Below are 27,994 nucleotides of genomic sequence, written 5' to 3'. Positions count from 1 at the left end.
AGGAGCTGGAGAAAGAAAAAGAACGTATTTTAACTCTTGAGGGGGAAATTAGCCATCTTAGCAAAGAGAAGACAAGATTTGAGAAACAAGCCACTGAAAATAAACAGGTTTGTAAAAATAGAGAAAAAATTGTCTCCTTGTATACCAGTACAATATTTTTAAATGTCCTATAATTATAAGAAGCCAGCTTTTTTTAAACTACCTTTTTGTTTGATTGAGCTGGAACACAGAACAAGCTTGACAAGTGCTATAACATGTGAACAAAAAGTAATAAAACTTTAACTGTAAGCAGGAAACTGGACAAGATTGAGGTGATTCTTTTCACCTTCAAAAAGAAAGATAAAATGCATTGTTAATTTAAACAGAGGATGCTGTGGTTTCTGTCAGACCAACATGACATGTTATCTCTGACACGTTGGTAGAACATGTGAGGGACATCAACTAATTCATCAAAATTTAAAGAAAATTGCTTTGAGTAACTTGGCAGTGTCATGTTACTTGTCAAGTTACTGTTTCAAATTCCTCATTAATTTTTAAGTGGCCCAACTGAGACAAGTGATTTGGTTATTTCCTTATTGTACATGTACTTTAGGAACTGCGTGAAACAAGGCAACAGTGCACATCACTCCGTGAACAGCTTCAAGGTTTGTTGGTTGCAACAGCAGCTGCAGGGCAGATAGACAACAATGAAACAGATGAAAAACTGAAAGCTGCCGAAGCAGAGAAGCAGTCTTTACTAGATGAGCAAAACAGAATGAAACAGGAGCTTGAGAAATGGAAGGAACAGTATCGTCAGGAGCACGAAGGAGAGGAACCCACGAATGACGATAGGTTTGCAGTGATGTAGCTTTAAATCAAGGTTTCATGAAGGCCAAGAGTTCGGTCCCAGGAATTCAGTTGGGTTGATATTTTTCCCATGCCTATGAAAACATTTTTCCCAATAATTTTTCATTTGATCCTTTATCAATAACTTTATGAAAGAAACTTCTGATGTGTTCAAACATTACTTTGTTGTTCATGATGGGAGTTTTAAACTACCTTGTGTACTACTGGGACTGACTGAGATTGGATGACATGCACTCCACCATACATGTACCACCACCCTGATCTCACAACCAAAGATTACAATACTGGCAACGGCAAGGACCCTGTAAAGCTGTAATTAATTAACTTTATATTTAAGTCTGCCAGAGTAAACGGTATGTGTAGTAAACTTGCTCAAGTTTTATTAATCTTGGAGGAAAAAATATTATTAATAAGGTCTTTAATAAAAAATCAACCATGACCCATTTCTTGGTACCAGTAAGGTTCAATAATAATTGTTATTATTTTTAAGGGAATAAATGTGATTTAATTTAAGGAGTGAAGAAGTCCAAGCTATGGTAGAAAAGCTAAAACAGGAAGATGAGAAACTGAAAAAGGCTGAAAATACAATTGCTGTTATGACAATGCTAAAGGAAGGGACAGTTCCTGAAACTATTGCAACTTCAGGTGAGATTACAGGAATTGGCGTTTTAAAGCTGTTTTGAAGGTTTAGGATTCTGTATTAAAATTTTGTCATGTCTTTCTTTGACTGACAATGTCTTTTGCAGCTCATTGCCCTCAAAATTTTGACATAATGTAGAAGCACATCTTTTTCGCTTTGAGAACTCAGAGCAGAGCCGTGTTTTCCTGGCTGTGTTAGCAGATGGAAGCAAAGGGCAAAAATGGTTTTGTTTGCTTTTTTTACAACAAGTTTAGTAATAAGTATTTTAATTTTTTAGGAGTTGTTGATGACAGTAATAAAGTTGAAGAGCTTGAGGACAGGATCAACCAACTGGAAACTGCCAGAGATGAGCTGGAAATTTCTGTAGAAAAATTAACAAAAGAGAAAGAAGCTCTTGAAGAGAAAGTGTGGGATAAGGAGAAAATCAACGATGAACTGACAGAAAGAAATTGTGAGCTTACAGATAAGGTCAGTGATCTGGAGAAAGAAAATGAAGCTCTTCGCAATGAGCTGGATGAAATAGGAGATGGAGCTCCTGTGTCCACAACTACTTTTTCAAGTGATGGACAGGATCTAGAGGTGAGGCTTGCTGTTATTGTCTTACAGTATATGTTATCCTAACAACTATTTCAAGAAACTGAGATTAAATTTGCCTGTCTACTTTTAATAATTTTTATTGCTAGATTTAGTCGATTGACATTGAGCTGGAGGGCATATTACCCTTTTCAGTTTCAAGATGCAGAACTACAATCTTGATCTCAAGTGTTAGGACTTGAATTCATTCTTTTAGTCTCAAGCACCCACTCCTTCAAACCCCCCCCCCCCCCCCCCAAAAAAAAAAAAAAAAAAAAAAAAAACAATGTTGGGCTTTTGAGGGTGCAACAGATGGCCCAATTATGTCAAGTCAAGATTGAATTTGGTGCATTGCAAGCTGTTTAAGAGCTTGTGACAAAGTAACAACAAAATGGGAAGGGCATAAGTATTTTCCTTTTTTCACAAAGAACTAGAAGGACTATTTACACAGATGTTGCATCAGGAAAACAATTTACACAGAAGCTCCCAGAGCTTATTCTGGTTTCAAAAGCATTGAACCACTGACTGTACACCCTTTCTCCTGTCGTGGATGTCGATGTCCCTTGGGCAGGGAGGGAAGAAATTCTGCAAAGTTTCTTGTCTTAGTTCGAAAATCAACTCTCTGGTTAAGAGCCAAGCCTGGAATCCCAAAACTTGAGGTTACAAAACCGAGTCTGATTTCCCGAAACTTGTGTCTCTTCTCAAGTAATGTTTGTAGAAATTGATTAAATAATATTTTTTCACAGGAGATAACAAGCAGGGTCTCTGAATTGGAGAAGGAACTCACCAAAACAAATAGTGACTTGGAGCAGGAAAAGGCTACAAATCTAGCTCAAGTTGAAAAAATAGAAGCTCTCAAGAAGGTCAGTTTTGTAAAAGAAAGATTAGAAGTCCTTGCTAGGTGTTTCAAGATTGTAGGCTGTATTTAATCCATCATGAGATGCAGTACTCTGAAATGTTAGCCATCAAAATTTTGCCAGCAATGTGAGTCAGAAAATTTTGGTGGGAGCTTTGAAATTATAAATCAGCCCACTCTGGTAAGGTGAGTTAGAGAATTATCGTGATCCTACCTACCTGCAACTTGCCACTTTGTGGTGAGCATGCTAGCTGGATGTAGGTGATTTTGAGAAAGCATTGAATTAAAATAATTCACTGCTTCCTCAAAATCACCTATGTAATTATTAATGACTGATAAGGTGTTGTACTATGAGTCTACATGGAACACAGATATTTTATTGTTGTTTTTATTGCAAATAGTGGTATTGATAATTAATGACTCTGATCCCACCAAGGCGTCCAACATATCGGTTGACATGTCACCATTAAGTACAATACAACACCTGTCCAATGGTATTGGCTAATACTTCAACAATGTATCAGGGATGCACCACGAAGCACGAAATCTATTGGAATCAGCTGTTCTGTTTTTTGACAGTTGGCTGTCACACTGGTGGGATCAAGTTTGTTACCTAAATAATAATAATAATAATAATAATAATAATAATAATAATAATACATGAAAAAATTTCAGCATGTTGATTGGCTGAGAGCATGTCGCTCTAATTATTAGAGTGCAGAAAAGTGAAATTAGTGCAGAAAGTTGAAGTTAGTGCAATAAAGGTGAAATTTTTGTATTGTTAGCCAATCAAATGACACAATTCACGACACAATTTTTCTGTGATTGTGAGATACACTGTATGTGTGCTTTGCTTCTCCTTTAATAACCATCTTGAAATTTTTTCATGTATATTATTAATAAGTAATCATATGATTTTTCTTGTGCAATTTGGACTGAATAAGCACTTGTAAATTTTTTCAAAGACTACGAATTGCACTCGCCCTATGGGTTCATGCAATTTTGTTCCATATGCTTATTTATTCCATATTGCACTAGAAAAATCATGCAATTTATACGTACCTAATAAGTATATATTACAACCCAAATCAATCCACTAATATTGTTTTCAGGAACTTGCAAGTCTGCAAGAAGGGTCATCAGGAGAAGTTGATGATTTAAAAGCACAGCTAGCATCAACAAAGGAAATTTTTGAAACAGACATTAAGAACAAAGAAGAGGTGCTCATGTGTTTTATCACTTTAATAAGTAAAGTAATAATTATCTTAACAATGGTAATCAGCTTCTTTTTTTTTGTTGCTACAGTAGTTGGTCGTTTAAAACAATGACAGAATTAGTTTCCATTTCTAGCATGATAAGGTATTTTAATACGTACCTTATCTATCCCATTCTTGCCTTTATGGAATACAGGACAACAGCGACTCATTGCTTAGCTGCAGTCTGGAGAACAGGAACATGGAGGGCTTTCTACAAATTCAGCCCCATCCCCTCTTCCCTTTTCCTGTATAGGTATTCTTAATAATATTGATTTTCATTCAAATTTCCTTTAGGCTCTGGCTGAAGCAAAGAAGAGGATAGAAGAACTGGAAAAGAAGTTGTTAGAAAATGTTCCCATTGACACAGCTAAAGAAATTGGTGCATACAAGGAGAAAATGGTTAGTAAAATGAAGGCCACTTGGCATGGAGTGATCAAAAAGAGAAACTAACACCAGCATTAATTATTGTGGCAGTCATGTGATTGCCAGTCACCCAATCTCTTTTACCCTGTTAAAGTTAAACTGTGACATGGCTTCACTGGAGTCGTTCTGATTCAAATTTGATCAATAATCACAACAGAATAAAAATTGGATACCTAAAGTGGTTAATTAATTTCCACATTTTAATTAATTAATTTATTGATGTATTTTGTCCAGGCGGCTCTTGAAAAAGACAAAGCTGCTGCAGTAAAGGAGAGCTTGACACTCAAAGCATCTGTCACAACTCTTACAGCAAAAGTGGACACCCTAAGCAAAAATATTGAACAACTTAAACATATAGAGAAGGAGTTGCAGGTTGGTACATGTTAACACTTCAAAATTACAAAAATAATCAACAGACTGTTACTGTTTTTTTATATAGCTAACTAAGTGTGCTTGTTTTGTGCTTATTTTGAGGCAAGAAAATGGAGAGATTATTATAATTTTTGATTTTTTTTTTATGGGATTAATTTTTGTGATAAGAAAGAACAATACATGAAGTTGCTTTCCCTTTGTTGGAACAAGTGGCAAAATAACAAAGAGCAGTCTGTGTTTATTATTTATGTTACTTAATTCAACTTTCAGAAATGTACTGAAGCAAAAGTGAGTGAAGCTCATTTCTTGGTACATGACATGCATATGTAGTTCAGCACTAAAAGTGTCTGGTTTGTTTCTGAGGGACTTGGGCATCTCTTTGCACTTTTCTCTGATCCATGTGATGATAGAGTCTCCAGTTAGTATGATAGATGAGTGAGTGAGATATGCAGGAATAAAAATCAATCTTTCAGGCACAGATTTAACTTCTCAAGGATGCAGCATCTGCTTTGTTAGCCTCAAAGGTCTCTGTGCCCCAAGAGAAGTGTTGCATTCCTCTCTCTATGGTAAAATAAAGATTTTAGCTTCTGGTTAAACTCAGAGCATTGCCAGATGGTTGTGTTTTACTTTTAATGTCACTGTCTGTTGTTGTATCCATTCTTTTGTGCCTCAGGATGCTAATGCAAAGATGCGTTCTGAGAGGGTAAAGGAGCTTAAAGATGTAAAAGACAAGGCAGAAGCAAAGTCTAAAAAGCAAGTAGAAGAAAGCAACAAGAAGATACAAGCCCTTCAGAAGAGGGTGTGCTTGCATTTCTGTTTGTAGTTCTACCAGGGTTTTTTTACCTGAAGCACCTTGTTATGTTCATTTTAAAGTGTTTGTCAATTTATCCCACCACTGATCTATGAATATCCCATCTTTATGCAGATAAAGGAACTTGAAGCCAATGGAGTGAAACCTCAAGATTCCAAGATTGATACTGGAATGGGAAATAAAAGAAAGGTACTGACTTCCTGGCTATTTAATACTTATTTGGATTTCATAGAGTTTCTTAAAAAAAAATGCTTAAAGTTTCTTCAGGTTGGAGTACTTTTTAACTGCTTCCATTAACTTGAATAAGCCTAAGTTTTAAATGTTAAAAAAATTGAGCATGAACCTGTGAAAAAGTGCATTCTACCTTTTAAGCAATGGGAAATCATTTTAGGTTACCACTTGATGTTTTATCCAGTTCATTAATTTGTTTTTGTTATTTAATCATTTATTTTATTTATTTTCTGTTTTTTGTTTTTGTTTTTCAATTCAAGGATCCAAAAGCAGCTGCTGATTTGGAAAAAGTGCAGAAGGAAAAAGAAAAACTTCAGGGTCAGGTTGAGGCTCTGAAGAAGGCTACACAGGTGAACTTTGCAAATTTAGTAGGCATTTGGTTCATAACTAAGCCAGTAATCAGCAGTTTTAAAATATAAGATACAAAACACTTTGTGACATTATCTCGGGGATAAGCCTATGCTCCTTACTTGCTGTGTCATTGGAATCTCTCCCTCTTTAGTGAGGTGGCTCAAGATGAGCTGCTGTGGCATTCACGGATATACGCCATTGATCCCGATTCTGTGCCAGTTGGGATGCCTGATGCAAACTGCATCCCAGCCATTGCTCAGTGTCTGATTGCCATGCTTTTCTGGGTCTTCCCCTTCCATGGTTGCCTTCCACTTTGCCTTGAATGATACATTATAGTTTTATAGTGTCATTGGACACAGTCTAATGATTATCTCAACTGTATGTCACTTGTAAGACCTTTTGAAAATTCATGTAAACATCAAGGAGGAAACGCAAAGTATGCTTTTAATGCCACTGAAATTTGTCTTTTCTCAAATGCGTTTTAAAGGTTTAGTGGCAATTTAACTGGAATTCAAATGTAGTTAATTTATATAATAAATATTATTTTTATGTTTTAGGAGGATCACAATAAAATCAAACAGCTTGAAAAAGATCTGAAAGAAGCCCAAACAAAAGCCAAGCCTGCAGGGCCATCTGCTGAAGAGGTACATAAACAAATTATATAAAAGCATATATGTTCACATTTTGAATAAACCAACGGCAAAATCTATGTTTACAATGTATTTGTTTTTGTACAGTAAGGTAAGACAAATATTAGCAACAGTGGAGTCAGCCTGTGTCTGTTTAATACTTGAAAAATAATGGGCAATAACCAATCAGACTCCCTGAAGCATGTCACTGTTTGCACAAACAGTCAAAACATAATCTATATTTGTTGATTTTTCATGCGTGCACTCATTCTTTAATTTGTTAAAACACCACAGTTTAGTGTGAGATTCTACCTTCTGGTAATTGTGAATGTTACAAGCTGAGATTTTAAATCAACTGTGAAATAAGATTCTTTCTCTAGTGGAATATTTATTCATGATTGCTGATTTTCTTCAACAGAGAGCGGCATCAAAGAAACAAGAAAAGCAACTTAAAGGTTTAAATATAAATTTACTTAATTTGAACCAGAATCACATTCTCAGTTTGATGCCATTGTGTACACAGTCATCATCATCTTTATGTCATTATCTTCATCAATTTTCACATTGCCATCACTGTTCTCGTCATCATCATCATTACCTTCATCATCATCTTAACTGTCACACTGTAACAGTTGTTATCACATCTGTCAAAAGTTCTTTTGAAAATAAATGTCTACCAGAATTGCCAGTTGGAACAAGTGAATGGGCATTGTAGCTCATTTTGTTTTTGTTACACAGAAAGAACTTGACTTATTTGTAGGCCAAATCAGTAGCTTTAATACAGCCAAGAGATATCTCAAGTACCTGGATATTTTTTCAAACAGACTTGCAAAAGAATCTTGAGATGGAGAAAAAGAAGTTTGAAAAAGTGAAAGAAACTTTGGGCAAAACTGAGGAGGAGCTTAAAGACCTTAAAAAGGTTAACATCTCTTGCTTTTTTTCTCTTACAATTTCCTACCATTCAACTAGCCTTTACTTTGCTCAGTCCCACAAGTATGCATCTGAATAGCAAGTTATATAAAAATTACAAGCAAGGAAGAAATGGGTGTGTAAAACCCAGGCAATTTCATGTGCTTCTGATTAGGCCTTTTTCGTATTTTCACTGTTAGACTGGATCTAGCATGAAATGGAGACTAATGCAGGAGAAATCATTTGTACATGAAAAGATTCCCCTGCATTGGCGTCCATTTCATGCTCGGTCCAAATTAACTGTTAGAATACGAAACTGGCCTATTATTTTTGTTTTTGATGCTCAAGGAAGTTGATAAGTAAGGAGGGCTTGCTTGGTTTCTGTGTGCTTCCCTCTGCAGGCACTATGCTATGAAGTATTTCCTGAATGGTTTTTTTTTTCAATTTACTGGTATTATTGTATTGACCCATGTGATACCTAAAACCCAACTCTTACATTAGGGACTTTAAGATAGTGGACAACGGTAGGCTGCGACGGTTGGATGCGTATACCGCAGACTTTGGACGAGTACGGTAGAAAGGCGCGAAAATTTTAAATTTAAGATTCGGCCAACACGACCGTAGGACGGTGGAATAAACATGTCTTTTGAAGAAGCGAGAAATTATCTTGTAATTTCTTTTGCAGAAGGTTCAATTAGCGAGGCGGAATTTCTTATTTTATACCATGAATACGAATCAGTGAATCCTCTTTATCCTTACTGGGAAATATTTGAACCATTTTGTTTAGATTCCTTGGATTCTAGCGAGTGTAAACCAATCCTGCCATTTGTACCAATGGACCATCGGTTTGACAAACAAATCGTATCCATTTGTGTATATTGGACATGAGTACCTGCGTCATGGAGTGATGTCTTTGAATGAACTCAGAATTTTTGCTAGATTTTTTTTCATTTCAGCGATGGATAAATCAAGACAAACACAACCAAATGCACATTTAACCCATTGGGTGATCAGTTTTCAATGCATAATAAAGGAAAAGACTAAAATAGTGCGAATAATTGAGGATGAATTCTTACCGTTTTCACCATAGATTCCACGACGAGACACCCGGTGAAAACATACCGTCCTAGAAGCACGACGGTCAAATGTCACGGGGATTTTGCGTGACATGACACTCATCTAACCGTCCCAGTCTACCGTCATGTACTATCTTAAAGTCCCTATTTTAGGGAGGGTGAGACAGTAGTATGTACAGACATGTTTTCAGTGTGCTGTTTATTAACATTATATTATTTCACTGACAGGAACATGATGCTCTAATTTCTGAGAGTAAAAAGGACAAGGATATATTGTCTAAACTTGAGACTGCTGCACAGGTAAACATTTATTGTGACAATCAATGTACCAATCACGTATCTTTTCTTCTCACTTAAAGTGATACTATGATCAATATTTTTTCCTTTGTATTTCAAAACTTGTAGGTTAACTAAACAATAAGTGACCCTAGTTTTAAGCCTTTTAATTTTCCTATTTAATGGACCACCATTACTAACATTGAAATCTTGAGAGAGCTGGATCGAGGGAAAATGACGTCGAAGACTCGCTAGTTTTGGATTGCAATGCGTTTGTACGTGACTGAATTAACATGCAGCACATGAGTTTCGGGGTTCCAGATTTTAGATTCGCGTTTTGCATACATAATAATCTGTGTATACATGCTGAAATTTTAAGCTATTGAGTGAATGACGTCACTTTTCCCTAGATCCAACCCTCTGAGGTTTATTTGGTCAGTTTTAAACATGAGTATTAATTAAATGGTGGACCGTGAAATCCAAAACTTACACTCAAAGTAAACAGCCTTTGGATAAAAATCAAAGCTCAAATGTTTGCCAGACAAGTGTTAAGCAAACTCACTTTCAAAACTGACTATAAAAAGGAAGTCCTTTTTTGATCATAGTACCACTTTATTGGTAACTCATCTGTGATATTCATGGCATTCCATTGACAGGAAGGCCTTGCTGCTCAAGAGAAGGTTGAAGAGCTTACAAAAGAAGTGAAATCCTTGAGAGAGGAAAACAAATCTCTCTCTGAAAACTACAACAGTGAAAGAGTAAGTCATAACAGTAAGAGGGACTATGTAAAAATCTATGTTGAAGTAGACAGAAATGCTGTAAAAAAACGTTCAAGTGTACAGTTTTCATCCTTTTTGTGATTTAACTTGACAATCTATCCAGAAAGTGAAAGAGAGAAGAGTTTTTCAAATCGGACAACAAACAAACTCAACCCACATGACACCAAGTCCAAGAATTGAACATGGGCCCCTAATTGATGGAAGCCATGCACTCTCCCCTCCCCCCTCTTATGAGAGGGGAGGACTCAGAAAAAAAAAAATTATAAGAAAGAACTAAAAATGTCATAATAACAAGTGGTAGAAGAAAGAAACAGAAATGTTGTAGCATAATGATGGGTTAGCTTAGTTGTTTGAGCATCGCACCATTGTGGGAGAGGTGATGGCTTCAGACTCCAACCAGATCAACACCTAGAGTCTAGTTGTAACTGGGAAGAAATTACTAGTCTTGTGGGACGATACACCATAGTCCCCGTCTCCTCACAACACTCCAACATTCATAACCCCTGTGGAATGTACTTTGTAGGGGAAGTAGGGATGGTACAGTGGTGATAGCACTGGCCTCCCACCAATGTGGCCCTGCTTCGGTTCACTGACGCAAGGTCATGAGTGGGTTGAGTTGTTTGTTGTTGGTTCTTTTCTCTGCTCTGAGAGGTTTTTCTCCAGGTTCTCTGGTTTTCCCCTCTCCTCAAAACCCAACATCTCTATCCGGATGCAGGACCACCGAGAAAACCACTTCCCGCTGAGTGGAGCTTCCTGGTAGAAGAACTCGAATAAATAATTAAAAGAACCCATGCACTTTTCCCAAAGATTGGGCCTTGAAGTTCGTGTTGTGCTGTCTTCTGTGGTAAACATAGTCAATAGGGGAAATGCTTGGAGATACAAGCTATAACAAGCTACTCTATAATCTGAGGGAAAGTAAAAGAATTTCCTTTTCGCTGATAGATATTGCGGAAGAAGTACTACAATATGGTGGAGGATATGAAAGGCAAGATTCGTGTATACTGCAGAGCAAGGCCACTCAGTAACTCTGAAAAAGAGAGGGTGAGATAATTTTGCTTATTGCATTTCGTGTCAAAACACAGCCAGCAAGATTCAGGATTGAGAACAAACAGTGCCTGTCGATCCGATGTTAATTATTGGAGGGTTGCAAAAACTAGCTTTAATTTCATTCTCCTTGTAGGGCAACTTTTCTTGTATTAAGTCACCAGATGAATACACAGTTATTGTGGAAACTAATCGCGGCCCTAAAGACTTCCAGTATGATCAAGTCTTCACCCCTGAACACGGACAGGAAAAGGTTTTTGAAGACACAAATGTGAGTGGTACTTGAGAGCTTAAAAGTTCTTTTGGTCCGATTGTTCAAAACCGCATTGAGTTACAGATGTAATCCTGGATAGTGGGAACTTGAAATCCACACCATACCATACTATATGTAACTTCATAATATTGTTTACTTATCGTCGCCTTCAGGCTGAATGCAATCCTGGAATGTAATGTTGTTGGTGAGCCAGACCTTTTTGACAACCTGAGTAGAAATCATCTGGTAGTGGCACACAATTCCTGCTTTTTATTCACGTTTATTAATTCACATTGGTCAAGGAAGGTGTTTGTTTCCACAAGATTTGTCCTGATCAGCTTTGATTTAGACTTTTCTCAACCTCCTTGTTCAAGGATTTTACGCAAGCTGAAACGCTTTTCGCTCCAAATTAACAATCGATTGTTTCAAGCAAATTTCCATCAGTGCACTGTATTGTAAGCCCCTTAAAGGTTTGACGAAATAGTTCTTGAATGTGATAGGAAGTGCCACATTTACATCTGCTGCTCTGTAATCAGTCTAATCCCCAAATAAAACACTCATCAAGTATTGTGCAGTTGGTGATATTGTGTTTACTGGTTCATACCAATGGAGAAAACCAGTTTTACAGAATTTCATGATATTTGTTGAATTTTGACAGAATCTTATCCAGTCAGCAGTTGATGGCTACAATGTCTGCATCTTTGCTTATGGTCAAACCGGATCAGGAAAAACATATCCTTTAACTGATTGGACAATGTCTGTTTTTACTGAGTCCGAGGTCTGTACTGTAAGTTATCGACCCAGTGTTTTTTTCCCGTTGATTTATGCGCGGGCCGTACTTTAGAAGGCGGCCCCCTACATGTCAATCATAGTGCGCGTACTATCTAAGAGAGATAAGAAAAAAATTATTGACAGCTGTGGATGAGAGTCTCCCGGCCACAGATGTAATAGAGGCTGCAGCTGACTTTGTTTTGATAAAAACTTCATTGGTTGTCTTATGTAAGTGCAAGTTAGTTAGAATACGATTGACATTAAAAAACCGGAGAGGGATGTGTCATAAGTGACATATGGAGTATTTTCTTATTTGTGACCAGCAGCCATACTCGCGTTCAGGAAAATCAGTATTGCCGAGCAGGATAATTGTCACCCGAATCTAGTTTAAATAATGAAGTCGATCTCCCCCAGGTCTACTGTATCTCGGTTGTATAGCATCCTCACTGATTTGTCATTGGAAAGTCCTAGAGTCCAATTCCTGCTTAAAGCACTCAAATGTCTTCCGAGTACACCCGAGTTAATACCCGAAGAATTAATTAAATACCCGTAGTTTCTTTAGCCTGCGTAGTGATTAGCGATTTTACAGCGCCCCTCCCCATTCTCCGCGCGGCTTTGCCGCTCGTTATTGCCTCCCGCCAGCGAAGCAGGCTATAGTTTCTCCGCTTAGAGACTCCAAAATTGTCGCCGTTGTGGCATGCGTTTTTTTTTCCTTTATCTCATTTGTTTTGTAAACAGCAGTGTGTTTTGTGTTCCTTAATACCTTTCACTTATACCATGATTGGCGACAAAGAGCTCAAATCACCCGGAATCGCTCCTCGAGCTATGGAAGCCATATACAAACTGATGGACGAACAAACGTAAGTTTAAAGGAAAAGTGAAAGTGCAGTAGCGGGGGCATTTTTTTGACTGCTTTGGCCCGGTGCGCCACCTTCTCAAAGAAAATCTTAAATTTACCCTCCGAAGGAGACTGACCGGGGCGTGGCTCAGGGTTTTTTTGATCCGCTAAAATAAAGGCGTTCTTTTCTTACTTATGATGTCTTCGAGTGCTACTTTTGACTGTTAAAAATGTAGGATTTTTATCCATATCTTGAGTTCTCTACGCTTGGTTCCCATGAAAAATAGATGATGCCCCAAGAGTTCTTAGTGCCACGATTGCAATCAAATAAGCGACACAGTGAGGCCTTCAGCATTTATTAATGAGCTAATTAGTCTCATGCTCCGTTTTTATAGGGTCAACACTCATGGCCATCCCTCAAAATGACATTGGACATTTCGTAAGAATTACACGGCGCAATATTCCATCTTAATATGACAAGCTTACCCCTGTAAAAGGAATGAAAACAGGCCGAAATATGGCTTTAGTTCAACAAGAAATAGCGTTTCTGAGCTAAGCCGCGCTGATCTGCAGTATTTAGGTCTAAAAACCACTTTCAAAACGGTTAGCTTTCACTTGTTTTGCTGGGTACCACTATTTCCAAACTCTAGAAAATCCAACTCCCAGGAGTTAGTCTCGTTAGTCCAGTGGATATCGGAAACTGCGATGGGAAACCATCCATCCGGGTTCAACTCTTTGTCTCGCCTAACCTGAATCTTCTCTGCATGTTTAAAATTTTTGTTTCTTTGAAGTAGATTTGAAGTTTGAAATAGATTGTACGTCGTGTAAGTTGAATAAAAAGGGAAATGTCAGTTTTAGGGATGGCAATGAGTGTTGACCTTTTTATTGGATGGTTTGCATCTGACGTCACGGCTGCCATGTTGGTGTACAGAACAATGCAGTAAAACGACTTCTGGGAATTTGACTTTATTCTTATGCAAAACTCGTGAGGCCGTTTTCTATTTCTATTGTTTTGCACACCAACATGGCCGTCTCATCACGTGGGTGCAAACTGAGAATTGTTAAGTAAACGGAAAAAAAGCTGTGCTATTTGAAAATCAAATGGAATGGTTTCTGTAGAGATATAAGTAGTGACTTATTGTAACATTTGACTAGAAAGTTGAGCGATAAAAAATTTTGATTTAAAAACACTTCAAAAAAATTAGACGACGTTTCGACGTTTACATAACGTCATTCTCAAGTCAAAATGAATAAGAATATTTCATAAATAGTCCGCTCTAAATATTTTGATGGTTGCTTCCATTTTTCCATTGCTTTTTTTATCTATTTTCTTACCCATTATTCATTGTGTTTTCTTTTTTGTACACTTCTACAGTTCCAAGTTTTCCTTCAGAGTTCACTGTTATATGTTAGAGTTGTATAATGACAGACTGATTGATTTACTAGCAGCTGCTGGGAAAGAAGTATCCTTTGTACCAGAGTTCATCATCAGTTCAACTCAAGCAAAGCAAACTCTGCTGCATCATAATAAGCTCATCATATTTCAATTATAATAATAATCCACAAAGACTGAAAAAGTATTTTATAATCAGATATCGATAAAAATTTAATCCCGATAAACCAGATACTCTTTGTGTTTTAGTTTAAAAATGTAAAACTTTGTAAAGATTACATGGGGCTTATTAGCTAGGTTCTTTTCAATCACGGGGGCAGAGAGAGTTGTAAAGAAATTCAAAGGCTTGATAGTTCCCTGAACTTCCACCCCAAAGGCCTGGTTGTGTGACTGTGGTGTGTCCTTGGACAAGAAAGTTCAAGCTCCACTCTGTCTCTCTCCACCCAGGTGACCGTATGAAAGAGTGCCAGTGACATACTGCTGGGGATAACCCTGCGATACACTAGAATACCGTTCACGGTGAAGTCAGGTAGCAGTGTTCATAATCGCTTCATGCAACTGGAGCTCCGGCCGAGCAAGTCCCAGCTGATGGTGAACGTCTTACTGTACACCAACCTACGAAGCCTTATAGAAATAAATTCGTCTGTTTAAGCGAAATCACCAAAAGCTTGTTTTGGGTAGTCATTGCCCCATGCATTTATGGGTGAAGAGTACGATATCAATCATTATTTAGTTATTTATTTATTATTTGTTGAATAGTAAACTAAAATAAAAATTGAAAGAAGTATTTATCCTCAACATTTTCAAGCCTGTAAAACTAGATATCAAGAAGGACAAGAAGGTAAACCAATTTAGCTCATTTTTCCCTTAGCGTTTTCGAAGCCACGTAACACTGCTCGGGCATGTTTAGGTCTGCTTGTTGTACTACATCTTATGCACGTTTAAATCATTTGCACATTGATTGCCAAGAATACGCTTTTCTGTTACTCAATTCTTTGACAGCACTGAAAACATCTTTAGGCAACATGTATATTTCGAAATTTGAGGCTCTGTGGATAACGCCTGCGCGCGCCAGTGAAATTGTGATTCTCTTTCTTCAATTCGTCGCAGTTTCCATCAACTCCTCGATATTTCAACCACAGCGAAGTTCTTCCAGCAGTGTGAGGTCTTATTTTTGAATGACTTTTTCGTTGCCGTCAGTCTACGCTGCTGAATTGTTCTGTTAAGTCGTGTCTAATCCATGATTTTGGTACCACTGGGTGGGTTGTTAATTTATTGCTGAGTTAATGCGTCATAGAGCGGTTTTCAAATGAGTGTCGTAAAACCAAAACCATAGTAATTACTTTAACCAATCAAAAAGGACGGAGACAATCCAGTGAACCAATCAAAACTCGAAGTAATTACACGTAGCCGACACAAAAGGCGGGAAAATGTGCACGCGCGAGCCACAATTGGTTTTGGTTTCACTTCTGATTGGTTGAAAAAGTGGCGCGAAAACTTTGAACCAATCACTGAGTGAAGTAGATGCAAAACCAAAGTAATTCGCTAATTACTTTCGACACTCAATTGAAAACCACTCTAACCAGATGAAGTAAATGCAAAAAGCGTGTTTCCCTGTAACCTTATAGGCTGCTGTGTTATTTTTAGGGTCTAGTGTTTGTTCAAGGTTCCGTGATGATGGAAGCGCCCACAAAAGATGAACTCTGGACCATATTTGAGAAAGGCTCAGAGAACCGACACGTGTCATCAACAAGTGAGATCACAATAAACGCGGTAGAATTTGTTCCTATTTTGTCATTGGCATATTGATCGAGTCCAAAATGTTCTTAAGGAAGAACCAATGACCCAGAGATTGTGAAGCACCTCAAGGGTCGTAGGTTGGGATGGGTACAACACGAACTAAATCCAGTCATGGGGTTAGGTCTTCTGAAAAGGTTTCCCAAAAGAACTCTTTTTTTGTATGCATCCGTGGCAGGCAGTCCACATGCAAAACAAGGCAAACTTTACGCTTCGTTTTCTCAGTTCAGTTGCATTTTTGACAAAAGGTACTTCGGTTTAACCTGTTTAGGTCTTCGCAATATTTCAAAAGTGTCTTTTGGTTTCAAGAAGTTTTCATGATCACAAAACCTATTTTATTTTTTTAGAAATGAATGCTGAGAGTTCGCGTTCTCATCTGATTCTTGGAATTATCATTGAAAGCACAAATTTAACTTCAGGAGCTGTTGTTAAGGGCAAGGCAAGTTTCAGATAATTACTGATTGAGGAACCTTCTGTTTCGTATGCTTTCCACGGAGTTGTGTGTTGTAGTTTTTTCCGCGTTAACCCGCGCACCTGTGCGTTCTTATTTCAGATCAGTTTGGTCGACTTGGCAGGGTCGGAGCGCGCTGCAAAAACCGGTGCGACACCCGAACAACTCAAGGTAACAATTTCGGCTGTTAATTGGCTGAACAGGTTCGGCTGAAAGCGTTTGCTGTGCGTTGATGAGTTCAGATTTGACTACGTGCGTCTGTCGCGATTGTCCAAATTAATAATTCTCTATTTTCACATGACCCATGATACAGTTCATTTTGGGAGATTATTTGCATTAAAACAATGGATATCCAGTTCACTGAAGCATGGTACAGTCTCAAGGGTAAATAACTTGTATCGTTTCTAGGTAAAGAACCCCTCCCCCCCCCCGCCCCCCCCCCCCCCCCACCAAAAAAAAGGATTGCATTATGAGATGCGGGAAGTTGTTTAAAGGAACCTTTAGATCGGAGGACCGGGACGGCTACCAATCTCGTCCCCCGAGTCTGACCACTTGCAAGGCCACTTACTTCCAAGGCAGGAAGTCCGCAAATCACGGACTTCCGGCTCGTCTACGCACGCTCAGAATTTGAAAAAACAGTGGTTGTAAACGGTTACAAAAATGGACCTACACTACGACTGCGCATAAATTGGAGGTGGCCAGAGTCCATGTCCTTGGTGCTGACCAAAGGAAAAGCGGACTCTAGGGACGAGAGTACAAGTTTTCCGTACTGAGCATGCGCATAAGGTTTCGAAGTGCGCGTGCTCAGATTGAAAAACTCGTAGACGTCCTCGTCTTCCAATCTAAAGGTCCCTAATGATTACTTTGGTTTAGTGATTCCCCATGAAAAACGCTCTTTTCTTGGTTCCCACTCGGGCGATTGGCGACAATGTTTTTTTGACGAAAACAAAAGAAAACTGAGTCAGAAGAGAGTTCCATTGCCGGGGAATTAGTATCGGGAGGCAAACATGGCTATCTCTTTCTTCTCTGAACCAGCATGGTCGCCCTGACGTCATGAGACCTTCCTTTTGGTTTCTTGAAACTTGACTTATTTTGGTCAAGGAAATTGTTAGTTCACTATTATGAATGCTTCAGGTAGACTAGAGTCATAATTATTTTTTAATTTTGTGCTTTGGTTTGTCACAAAGGAAGCCCAGTCAATCAACAAGAGTTTGAGCGCCCTCGGTGACGTAATCTCGGCTTTATCCAGTGAGCAACAGTTTATTCCGTACAGGAATAATAAACTTACAATGCTCATGCAGGATTCATTGGGTAAGAACTTTAATAGGCCTTTTGCAACTAACGATCACGTGGTACAAAATCCGCCATGCTGGAGGGCAAGCTCATTATTATTCCCCCCACTGGGACATTAAAACAAAGGCAAGTCAAGTTTGACTGGTTCAGGTCTTTTTGTTTTAATGTCCCAGTGGGGGAATCATAATGAGCTTGCCCTCCATCATGGCGGATTTTGTGCAATGTGATCGTTAGTTGCAAAAAGCCTATTGCCCTCTCGAAGATTTCCCTCTTTATTTGTTTTTGTCGTTTCTAAATCTCTCGTACACCACCTGATGCCTTAGCAACTACAACAACATGAAAACGGAAACAATCAAAATTTACCCTTTAAAGTTTTAAGTGAGCTAATAGACCCATATCACTCAATGTCCAAACAAAAGATTGTACACGTCTAACCTCTCATTCAGTGTGAGGCTAGAAGTGCAAAGACAATGCAAAGACAAAGCCTTTATTCCAAAATGACTGCCGAGTGATAAAGGTGAATTTAGGCGCTCAGTAACACCTTGATCTTATTTAGCCCAAACAAATGCATACAAGTAAAGTATCGTCACGCCTTTGAAGCTTATTCTGTCTCGTGTACTGCGTGCTGCACGCGTGTTGCCTCATTACTTTGGCATCTCGAAAATACCGGTGATGACTTGACCATGAATAAGCAGTTCCTCTGTTCCGACGATAATTGACTTTCAAACCGAATTCCCTATCCGAGGTGAACCTGTTTGTGGCCCTTGACTTTCCTTGTGTGTTTCCAGTATTTTTGTGTGTAGTGGTACTTTTTAAGCGTAGAAGAGTATCATTAAATGTACTTCATTTTACGTTTTTGTCCACAGGTGGCAATGCCAAAACACTCATGTTTGTGAACATTTCTCCTGCTGATTACAATTCAGATGAAACTATAACATCTCTCACGTGAGTTGTATGAAATGTAATTTCTGGATGTTGTAAAGCGTATTAAGGTCTCGGTAAAGGGAAATTTGAGCGTCTCGCTCAATTTCTTTGTTTTTGCAAATCTTGAATCGATGGGAGCTTCTGTAGCAGACTCGGTTGTTCTGAGTTTGAGGCCTCAAAACTAAAGGGCAATATTAAGTAATGGTCCGGCTAAGAAGCAGGCAGCCCAGCGGCAAAAGTACTTAGAAGCTGCGAAATATTAATTTTTAATTTCACTCCAATCGAGGCATCTGATTGGCTAATATCGGAAAATGTCGAAAAAAGATGAGAAAAAAATGAAAAAAAAGCCTTTTTTGGATTTCTTCTTCCCCATGCCCTTGATCTCTGTCTCTCGGCCAAATTTGGGCATTGTTCTATGCGCCAATCAAATGGCGCATAGAATCTTGCCGATATTTACAAACATAGTTTTTGAAGGCATAATGATTTGTTCTACGAAACAGAATCTAATTTTTTAGACGGCAAGTCGATTACATTTTTCATTGAAATTCAAATTTCGCGCTTTTAGCTGCTTACACCAATGGGAACAGCCGAACTTAATTTGATTAAAAATGTTGGCACATTTTAACTAACCGACGCTATTGCCGCGGGCTATTGTTTTTCTGCCTGCTTTTTAGCCGGACCATTACTTAAATACCAAAAACAATAAAACTTTATTCAAATAGTCCAATCTATTAACTTTAATATGATATATAGTTTGGCCCTATATAAAAAATAGCGGTGCGACAACTTCATTTTCCGCGGACAACTCATTTTCCTTTACCAAGACCTTAAATGCCCCAAAAACATTTGATCTTGGATCAAATCGTTTGGGCGCCGAGTTTCCGGTTATTTGCCGCTGAGATTTATCGACGATATGGATCATAAGTGTTCTGTTTCTTTTACATGGCACTTTCATATGCACGTTTATGAGCAGTGTCGTCAAAGGTACCCCAACCTCACGGAGAATCATTGTTGCGTTACATCAATTTTATGAGGGTTTGTGTGGGGAATTTAGCGATCGTAATTTAGGGCATTAAAATAGAAATAAAAATATGTCAGAATTTTTACCTTGCCTCCTTGACATATTTATGGTATGTTTTTGGCATTTCTAGCCGTTTCAGCACGATTCTAGGGAGTTTCTCACAAACATATAATATACATAGAGAGAAAACAGCGAACCTACAACCCACTTGAATAGCGCTGAAATGGCCAAAGTACGCCACAAAAACACTGATAAGGTGTCGAGAAGACAAGGGAAGGCATTTTTATTCGATTGATGTTCTTTATTTTTGACTCCTAAACACGTTTGCAAATTCCCATACAAACGTTTATAATTTTAACTGATCGTGATGCTCATATCACATCGTTAGCTTGCTTGTTTTAAACGGAACTGATTCTCAATTAACCTTTGTAGGTACGCATCGCGTGTGAAACTTATCACAAACGACGCTCAAAAGAACTCGGAAAACAAGGAGATCGCAAGATTGAAGGGAGTAAGTAACCCACTTGCAACTGAGAGGCTGTTCAAACTCTCACAAAACTCAAACCAAAGAAAATTGATGGAACCCATCTTGTCACTTCAGAAGAATGGGTAATTCAGAATGCAGTGATGCCAGTGTGGGGAGAACGTTTGCAAGCAAATTACAACTAGTGTTTCTTCTACCTCGTGATTGGCTCAACAAATATCGCTTCAGTTTTTAGTGAGACTTTGCCCTCACCAGTTTCCAGTTTCTTTCGCAACACACCTTGCCGATGGGGACCGGGTGCGTGATGGCTGTTAATGACTTAGCTAAATTCAAGACATTAAGTTTTTCTTTCTTATCTCAGATTATTGCAAAGTTAAAGAAAGGAGAATCAGTGGATGATGCTGAGGTGGACGAAAGTACTCAGGTAGAGTTATTTGGGCTGTGTTCACACAATCTCTTCTCAAATGAAGCGTGACGACCTTAGGCTACTCTGTACTCAGTTGGGGTGAATAGTATCTCATTTGTTTAAAAGACAATAATTTACGCTTGATATCTTACCTGTTTTGTCAACAGGGTTGAGATGCTGAATTGGACGAAGAAGAAAGTTTCCGCTGAAACACTCTTCTCACTCCCGTGAGTCAGTGCGCGTTTCATTGCCGGTCTTTCTAATAGTTGATAGAAAACTTCAACTCGATGATTATGCCACTGTAAACAAAATTTCACCATCACGGCCGTAATTGTATTGTTTTAGTCTGGAAATTGACCGGCTTTCCTGTGGTCCAAGATTGGAGTTAGTAATAATGTAAAGGTTATCAATAATAATGTAAACTAGGTACCAGCGTAAGAAACTTTTATAAGCTGACGTTTTGAGCATTAGCCCTTCCTCAATTTTTCTGAAATGGTTAATTTACTCATATGAACTCGTATCGTGATAAAACCAAGTTTTCGTGTTTCACTCTCCACCAGCACAGCACCACAGTTTCTCTAGAACTGAACGAACCTCTGCCTTCATTTGTTAGCAATGATTTGTCCTGTTCCGGGGCCTGGGTTCAGGGCCCATGTTCAAGGCGGGGTAAGAGGGAGTGCCGGAACAGGGCTCTCTATTCCCATAATACACGTTGTTTGCATATGCATTGTGTCGATTTCTCTTGAGAAATCTTCATGTCCCAGGAGAAATTGCAAACAATGATTATGCAAAATAAATTTTTGGGTGGGTAAACAAGATGTATTATGGGATTTGAGAAAGTAGTATATAACGTAACGCCTACCTGAGGTTTTCAACAATTTTTATTTAGTATTCTAGAAGAATTTTTGTCCAATATGTTTATGAGAACCTTTCTTTTTAAAAAAAGCTTTACGAATTTTACGAGTGTGTTGGGAAAATCCCCAGGCTGAGGGTCAGTTGACAACGTCGTTATTTTACTTATCGTTTTGTTTTATTGAATGTTAAGCTGAAAATGTGCGACAAGGAGGATTTGTTTTTTGTTAGATTTCCAGGTCACGATAGCCCTTAATCGGTGGATGCGCTGTCCGCGAATGCAGTTTATAAGATGCCATCAGTGCTTCACGTCATATTTTAGGGATGCGACGGCGGCCTTAACGAGAACGTCATTCAAGTCGTTTTTTTCAAACGTTTTCGTCATTATTTTGATTTTATTAACTTCTTCAATCTAACCAAACTATAGGGAAGATATCTGTTTACAAACATTGCTTTTGTGCCAACCACAGGAACAAAAGACCCTTTGTTTCGACAGACAATGAGGCTTTGGTTGGCACATTAATGACAAAAGATGAGGTCAACGATTTCTTCCCTATCACCCAGGGACCCAGGAGTGGAAACCGCGCCCCCCCCCCCCCCCCACCCCTCGCGTTTTCCATACAACACCGGAGACAGTCATCAGCATGAGGGAGTTTAAGCACGAACAACGGCATTGTCAACGAAAACGTCACTCCAAACATAACTTATAGTACTATCGCTAGTATTTCGTGATTATTCCTTTTTGTTCACTTTGTTCAATGCGGGCGAACTATATCCTGAACTGGATGGGTACGAACGGTTTTAAAGCAAAAATAGAAAATGAATGGTTCATTGGCCGTGTTTTCACAGCAGCCGTTGTCTGCAAGTAATTTGTTTGCAGACTTCGTTAAGCGGCTTAAAAATAATAAAATATCAGGCCTGTTGTATTTCCGATTTGAATAACCGCAAGTGACTCCCCAATTGGCCGAAAGTAATTGGCAAGTCGCTTCAACCTACCTGGTTTAGGGGCTTAAATTTAATGAAAATTCTATTAAAATTTGCCAACTCGCTTAACTTATGCGAGTTGGGAAAGGAACTGTTTTCACGGAATTTTGGGTTGTCACTCACTAAGCGACCTGATAAACCGCTCGCGAAAACACAGCCATTGCTATGTGCGCACGTCGTCAAAACCTAAAATTGGTGATTTCAGGGTAATTTTTTGTGATGTAAATGAACGGAATGATATATTAAATCAGGGGCACCCAACGAGAATATAGTTCAAAACGACTTAAACATCGCATTGTTAAACGTATGTTAGTATTTAAACGGTAGATATGAGCATATTTTTATCCCCTAAAAGTTTTTCATCTGTTTGGATTCCCTAGCTGAAAGTCTAGTGATCCGAAAATTATAGGGATCAAAACTTACCTTTTCGAAAATTTCAGCCAGAAAAAAGGCTCCCTAAAATTCTAGGTGACCTTTTTAGGGTAAAAATCCGTTAAAAATGGGCAATTATACCATGTTTTAGATGTTCGAAAATCCTAGGACATGCAGGCAGGCAAGCAAGGAATTTTACAACAAATTTTCAGAAAATTCTAGATCTCAAATCGTCTTCCGAACAGATATTTTCCGAAATTTGACGTTGGGTGCCCCTGATGAAATGAATCAAATACTGAACTGCGGGCTCAAACCCCGTTGAAGTCCTGAATTTTTCAGGCTTCTCAGGCTACGCAATTGCTGAAATTGCGTCCATAACTGCGAGGATCACAGCTGTACTTGATTTTTGTGAAGTGCGGCAAAAAAAATGCACTGAAACTCGTGCTGCTGCACGATTATTTTCCTTATTTAACGCTTTGTGGCGTTTTCGTTGTTGTAGTTGTCGTTTTTACTTAAACTCCCTATGATTAGGCGGGAAAGAAATTTACAGACCTTCAAAAAACACATGCAAATTCATTATTTTGGTCATTAAATGTGGTTGTTTTTGAATGGCGTTCTCATCGAAGTGGCTATCGTGGACCGGATCACGAGGCGGGACTGTCTTGTTCCATTCCTCGGTACGAAACACACAGTCTTCCACTTTCTCCCCCGAGTATACTCTTCTTGGCCGGTTTCTTGAATTTAAGTAATAATAATTGTAAGTATTTTCTCACCCAGTGTAGATTTTTTACAAAAGTTGCTCTATTTTTCTACGAACTGTATGTAAGGTTTACAATATTTAATAATTATTTAATAGTTATTTATTCAATCGCCTGATTTGCATTAATCAAGTTGTGAGCGACTTTCAAAAATGCTGCGAACTGATTCTCTCTGCAAAAATTTTAGAATTGTCTGATCTTGTAAATGGTTTGGTCAGCAAGTTATGGCAGATCATCAGTTTTGCAGTAGATCAGCAGAAGAGTTTTCCCCTACCGGATACTTTAAGTTCGCTTTTCTACAGTGAATCACTTAAAACGTTAGCTGACATAAAGCAATCTCTTTGAAGCGCTTCTATAGTTATGAATAATTTGAGAGGAAAAACAACCAAAATCTTGAAAGATGAATTTGAACTTGGTGACAAATGCGTCGTCCCTTTTCAGTTTTGAAGAATGAACAGAGGACCCTGTTTCCGGAATCAAGAGAAGTGTCCTCCGTAGAGGAAGTCAGTTTGTCCCAATAAGAAATACCATCTGGCCTTAAAAGATCGTAGCTAATGCCCTCCATCAATAAATATTACACAATTTAAGCTTAGCGATGAAGATAAAGTGGAAGTAGAAGAGTAAGAGGTATATTTTTCTCATTTGAATGTATAACAAGTAAAACCCCCATGCACAGCTTTTCATTGGAAAGGTCGGCTTTTATCTCGGCATTCATCAATTAAATTAGGAATGAAAGGACGTAATTAATCCATATTTCCGTTATCTCTGAATATTAAGTTAATTGTGACAGGATACGAGGCCTTGTCTGTCTTATTAGTTAATTAGTTTAAAATGCCTGCCCCCATTCTGGCCGAAAGTTGAGACAAAACAGAAGACACTGATTGCGTCACTCACAAAACCAAGCTTTCCTGTGTATTTGCAGTTGCCATGCCCAATAGCTTCACTTTTATCATCTATTATTATCTATTAAAAAAAAAACCCTAAGAAAATACGCGCGCTGATTGGTTAAAAATCGTCTTTCTATAACTGTAGACACAGAACTAGCACGAGCTGTTGACGTAGTGATGGCGTGAGCAAAGAGAATTTACATTTTGATAATTAGAGTTAACAAGTTGTTTTCCTTGTTTTCTAAAAGAAATAGAAAACATTTACTCCGTGTTTCTATCGAGTTATAGAAACATGAGTGAAAGTTTGAGAGAACGCGAAAAAGCTGTGGGAACACGAGCCGCAAACTTTCACTCGTGTAGAAACACGGTACATGTTTATAAAATAATTACGATAGTACGCGCACTCTAATTGGTCAATAGCTGTGTTTTAGATGAAAGTATGGAAAGACGGCTGTGACATCACACGAATTTTGATTGGTTATGTATTGTCAGACGTGCGTTTTGATTGGCTGGTAGGAAATATGAGCGTGTATCAAGAAAATCTGTTTCAATCGAGAAGTAAAAAAAACGCATTTTCCTTCATTTGTCGCATTATCTTTGAGGAATATTTTATAAAAGCATTAGAGTACTTTTTTTCCGTGTTTCCATAGCCCCATCTAAACACGAGGTGGAGTTGGGAGAATTCTCGACAGTTATGCAAACCCTCGACTGCGTCTCGGGTTTACATAACTGTCTCGACTTATCCCAACTCCCCCTCGTGTTTAGATGAGGCTATGGAAACACGGAAAACGTCCTCTATTACTTAAATTTAAGTCTATCTGTCCGACTTCCCTCAGATGGTCTAAGGTTGCTCGTGTCACGCACTCTTCTCCCTGGGCCTGGAACGTCTTAGAATCAAACTAACTTTTAAGATGTTAGCAAACTGAACGAAATACCCCGCTTTCCCCATGATGTAATACCAGAAAATACCTGGACGTAATCATTTCTCAGTTATTCAGAGACCAATATCCATCTGAGCTGACTACACCTAAAAAAATTAGTTTCAGATATCAGTTTAAAACTAAAACCCTTAGAGGCTTTCTTACCCCTTAGGTTCAGAAATCCGTTCCAATTACACAACAAGTTCGGCAGTGGAAACAGATCCCGTCGATTCATCAAAACCTAGGAAAAAACAGAAAACATGTGCCGAGTGTTTCTATGCATTTCATTTATCTGTCCTACCTGTCTACGTGTTAACGGAAAGCTATAATTATAAAAACGTCTAATGACGATCGCGCTCCTCCCAAGTGCTACGATGTCTCTAGCTAGAAATGTCAAATACTGCATACGTTGGGTGTCTTAAAAACAAAGACCCTAAGAATGTAACCCAAAACCCTAACTTTGGCTAAACCCTAGGCCTAACTACTGTAGGTCTAAAGTTGGTTTTTAGGCCTAGGGTTAGCCAAAGTGAGGATTTTAAGTTACTTTTTTGAGTCTTAGGGGTCTTTGCACTGATTATCATGCATTGTTTTTGCATTCACAAAATGTTGGATTTTACCTTGAGACCTTTGTTTTAGCTGCGAGAGTCCTTTGCTAGAGTCATGTTGAGAGTTTTTCTTCGCAAATACTGCCTAATTGCTATATCTGGAACCGTTAGTGGGAAGTACTGTGAATATTTCTTCAATTTTATCGGCAGCCCGGTGTCAGTCGTAATCCCTTCCCCGTGTCCCCTCCTGCAAAAAAATCAGTGAAGGAGAGTAAAGAGTGCAAGACAGTTTTAACGACAAGTCGTGTGTAAATATTGCTAGTGCTAATCACCCTTACTTGCAGTCGAGGACTGAATTGCGAAGGGCGCGGCTCACGACATCGGGCTGAAAGCATACAAAGGCGCCTCTGGCTGCCGCTATACAGTCCATGTTTGATGTCGGAGCACAGCACCACAGCTAGATGTTAATTAGCTGTGAGTCGATTTTGATGAGGGAGGAAAACCGGAGGAAAACCGGAGAAAAACCCTCGAGTCAGGTTGAGATCGACTGAAACTCAGCCCACATGCTAGCCGAGGCCAGAATTGAACCCCGGCTCGCAGTGGTGGGAGGCCCGATAGATAACCACTAAGCCACCCTGACTCCCTTTTTAAAAACATGACCTCTATAAACGTCTTTTTATTTTTCGTTGAGCTGATTTTCTTGTTCTGTAGATTTTGTGATCTCATCCAGCAATGCCCTCTGCAAGGTCATTGTCAGTACAGGATGGTCCCCATCATGGGCAAGATGTCATAATATGCTCCATGGTCTGTGTCTCAGCCCCACATGGGCATTCTGCATTTGTAGCAAGACCCCACATGTTATCGCCAGTTTTACCCACTTTTGCCTTCAGTTGCCCTATTGAGAGTAACCCACTCAATACACGGCAAGTCTGAGCCTGATGGAAGGCTTTCACTGGGTTCTGGCAATGCCCCGTTAGCAGAATGCGGGTCTGCTTCTTTCCACTTCCGTAGTCAATACGAAGGTGGTGGAGTCCCAGTGAGTTCGTCGACTGTGGCAAAGCTCCGACGGGATTGCAGGCGTCTAGGTACCTCCTTGGTGATCGTGAAGGGGGTGCATTGGGTCGCCGTTAGTTGTTTGCTGCGCTCCACTCTCGCAATTAGGGAGCTTAAGCACGCGCTTTTTTGAGACACGGACGGCAACCGGAAGTGAGTTGTTTCCTCTTTTAACGTGCCTTCACAACCACATTTACACTGCTAAGTATTTTTTCTTCGTTAGAGAAGATTAGTATAAAATCTGGGAGACACCACTGTCCTGGCACTCGAAGTGTTCTCTTCCGGTTGCCGTCCGCGTCTCAAAAACGCGCGTGCTTAAGCTCCCTATTGTCTCCCGACGAACTTCAGGAGGAGATATACCGCTCAGTCTGTATAGAGCAGGTAGAGGGGTGCCGTTTTCAGCGTAACGGTTAATGTTTCGATAGGCTTAATTAAGCTCGACATTAACACGGTGAGCATGTGCTGAGCTGCACCACACTGCAACGCAATACTCAGCCGTCGAGTAACACAATGCTAACGGGTGTTGTTCGGAGCGTATGTGGGTCTGCTCCCCAGCTCGAATTGGCCAATATGCTAATTAAGTTGTTTCGAGGGGAGATCTTCTTTCGGAGCTTGTCGATGTGGCTCTTGAACGACAAAGTCCTGTCCAGTGTTACGCCTAAGTAGACTAGGTATGGTGTATTTTCCATTTCTTTGCCTTCCCATTGACTCTTCAGGGTCCTGGCGGCGTTGCGAATGTTAAGATGGAAACAGGATTGGTAACGGTCAGTTTTGAAAATGTGAGTTGACTAGCATACGAAACGTCAAGTTTTATAAAAATGCGTTGGAATACAATGTTTGTCACCGCTGTTTGTGTTATTTTCTTAATCACGTTCGTATAGCTTGTAGAGTACAAGTACTTGAGTGACAACTGAGGAAGC

General features: G+C 39.0%; 1 protein-coding gene across 1 annotated transcript in view; it reads left to right on the top strand.

Annotated features, from left to right (window-relative positions):
• The window catches only part of LOC138038429 (uncharacterized), a 33,769-nt gene extending 12,121 nt beyond the window's left edge, over positions 1 to 21,648 (top strand). Inside the window, exons 11-40 of the mRNA XM_068884289.1 lie at positions 1 to 107; positions 593 to 831; positions 1,361 to 1,491; positions 1,764 to 2,065; positions 2,806 to 2,922; positions 4,028 to 4,135; positions 4,466 to 4,570; positions 4,829 to 4,966; positions 5,640 to 5,765; positions 5,892 to 5,966; positions 6,269 to 6,358; positions 6,917 to 7,003; positions 7,407 to 7,443; positions 7,813 to 7,907; positions 9,202 to 9,273; positions 9,906 to 10,007; positions 10,971 to 11,069; positions 11,209 to 11,343; positions 11,984 to 12,057; positions 12,867 to 12,956; positions 14,310 to 14,397; positions 15,136 to 15,168; positions 15,975 to 16,080; positions 16,472 to 16,563; positions 16,678 to 16,746; positions 17,763 to 17,886; positions 18,735 to 18,813; positions 20,246 to 20,324; positions 20,659 to 20,721; positions 20,871 to 21,648. The exon at positions 1 to 107 is cut by the window's left edge and continues 254 nt beyond it. Of these exons, the coding sequence (XP_068740390.1) occupies positions 1 to 107; positions 593 to 831; positions 1,361 to 1,491; positions 1,764 to 2,065; positions 2,806 to 2,922; positions 4,028 to 4,135; positions 4,466 to 4,570; positions 4,829 to 4,966; positions 5,640 to 5,765; positions 5,892 to 5,966; positions 6,269 to 6,358; positions 6,917 to 7,003; positions 7,407 to 7,443; positions 7,813 to 7,907; positions 9,202 to 9,273; positions 9,906 to 10,007; positions 10,971 to 11,069; positions 11,209 to 11,343; positions 11,984 to 12,057; positions 12,867 to 12,956; positions 14,310 to 14,397; positions 15,136 to 15,168; positions 15,975 to 16,080; positions 16,472 to 16,563; positions 16,678 to 16,746; positions 17,763 to 17,886; positions 18,735 to 18,813; positions 20,246 to 20,324; positions 20,659 to 20,721; positions 20,871 to 20,876 (3,068 nt within the window). The 3' untranslated portion in view covers positions 20,877 to 21,648. The remainder of the gene's footprint in view (positions 108 to 592; positions 832 to 1,360; positions 1,492 to 1,763; positions 2,066 to 2,805; positions 2,923 to 4,027; positions 4,136 to 4,465; positions 4,571 to 4,828; positions 4,967 to 5,639; positions 5,766 to 5,891; positions 5,967 to 6,268; positions 6,359 to 6,916; positions 7,004 to 7,406; positions 7,444 to 7,812; positions 7,908 to 9,201; positions 9,274 to 9,905; positions 10,008 to 10,970; positions 11,070 to 11,208; positions 11,344 to 11,983; positions 12,058 to 12,866; positions 12,957 to 14,309; positions 14,398 to 15,135; positions 15,169 to 15,974; positions 16,081 to 16,471; positions 16,564 to 16,677; positions 16,747 to 17,762; positions 17,887 to 18,734; positions 18,814 to 20,245; positions 20,325 to 20,658; positions 20,722 to 20,870) is intronic.
• The last annotated feature ends 6,346 nt before the right edge of the window (positions 21,649 to 27,994 follow it).

This window comes from Montipora capricornis, chromosome 2 (genome assembly GCF_036669925.1).
Source record: "Montipora capricornis isolate CH-2021 chromosome 2, ASM3666992v2, whole genome shotgun sequence".
In the NCBI taxonomy this organism is placed as follows: domain Eukaryota; kingdom Metazoa; phylum Cnidaria; class Anthozoa; order Scleractinia; family Acroporidae; genus Montipora; species Montipora capricornis.
The sequence above is the reverse complement of the archived record's forward strand: the minus strand, read 5'-3'. Positions and strand labels throughout refer to the sequence as shown.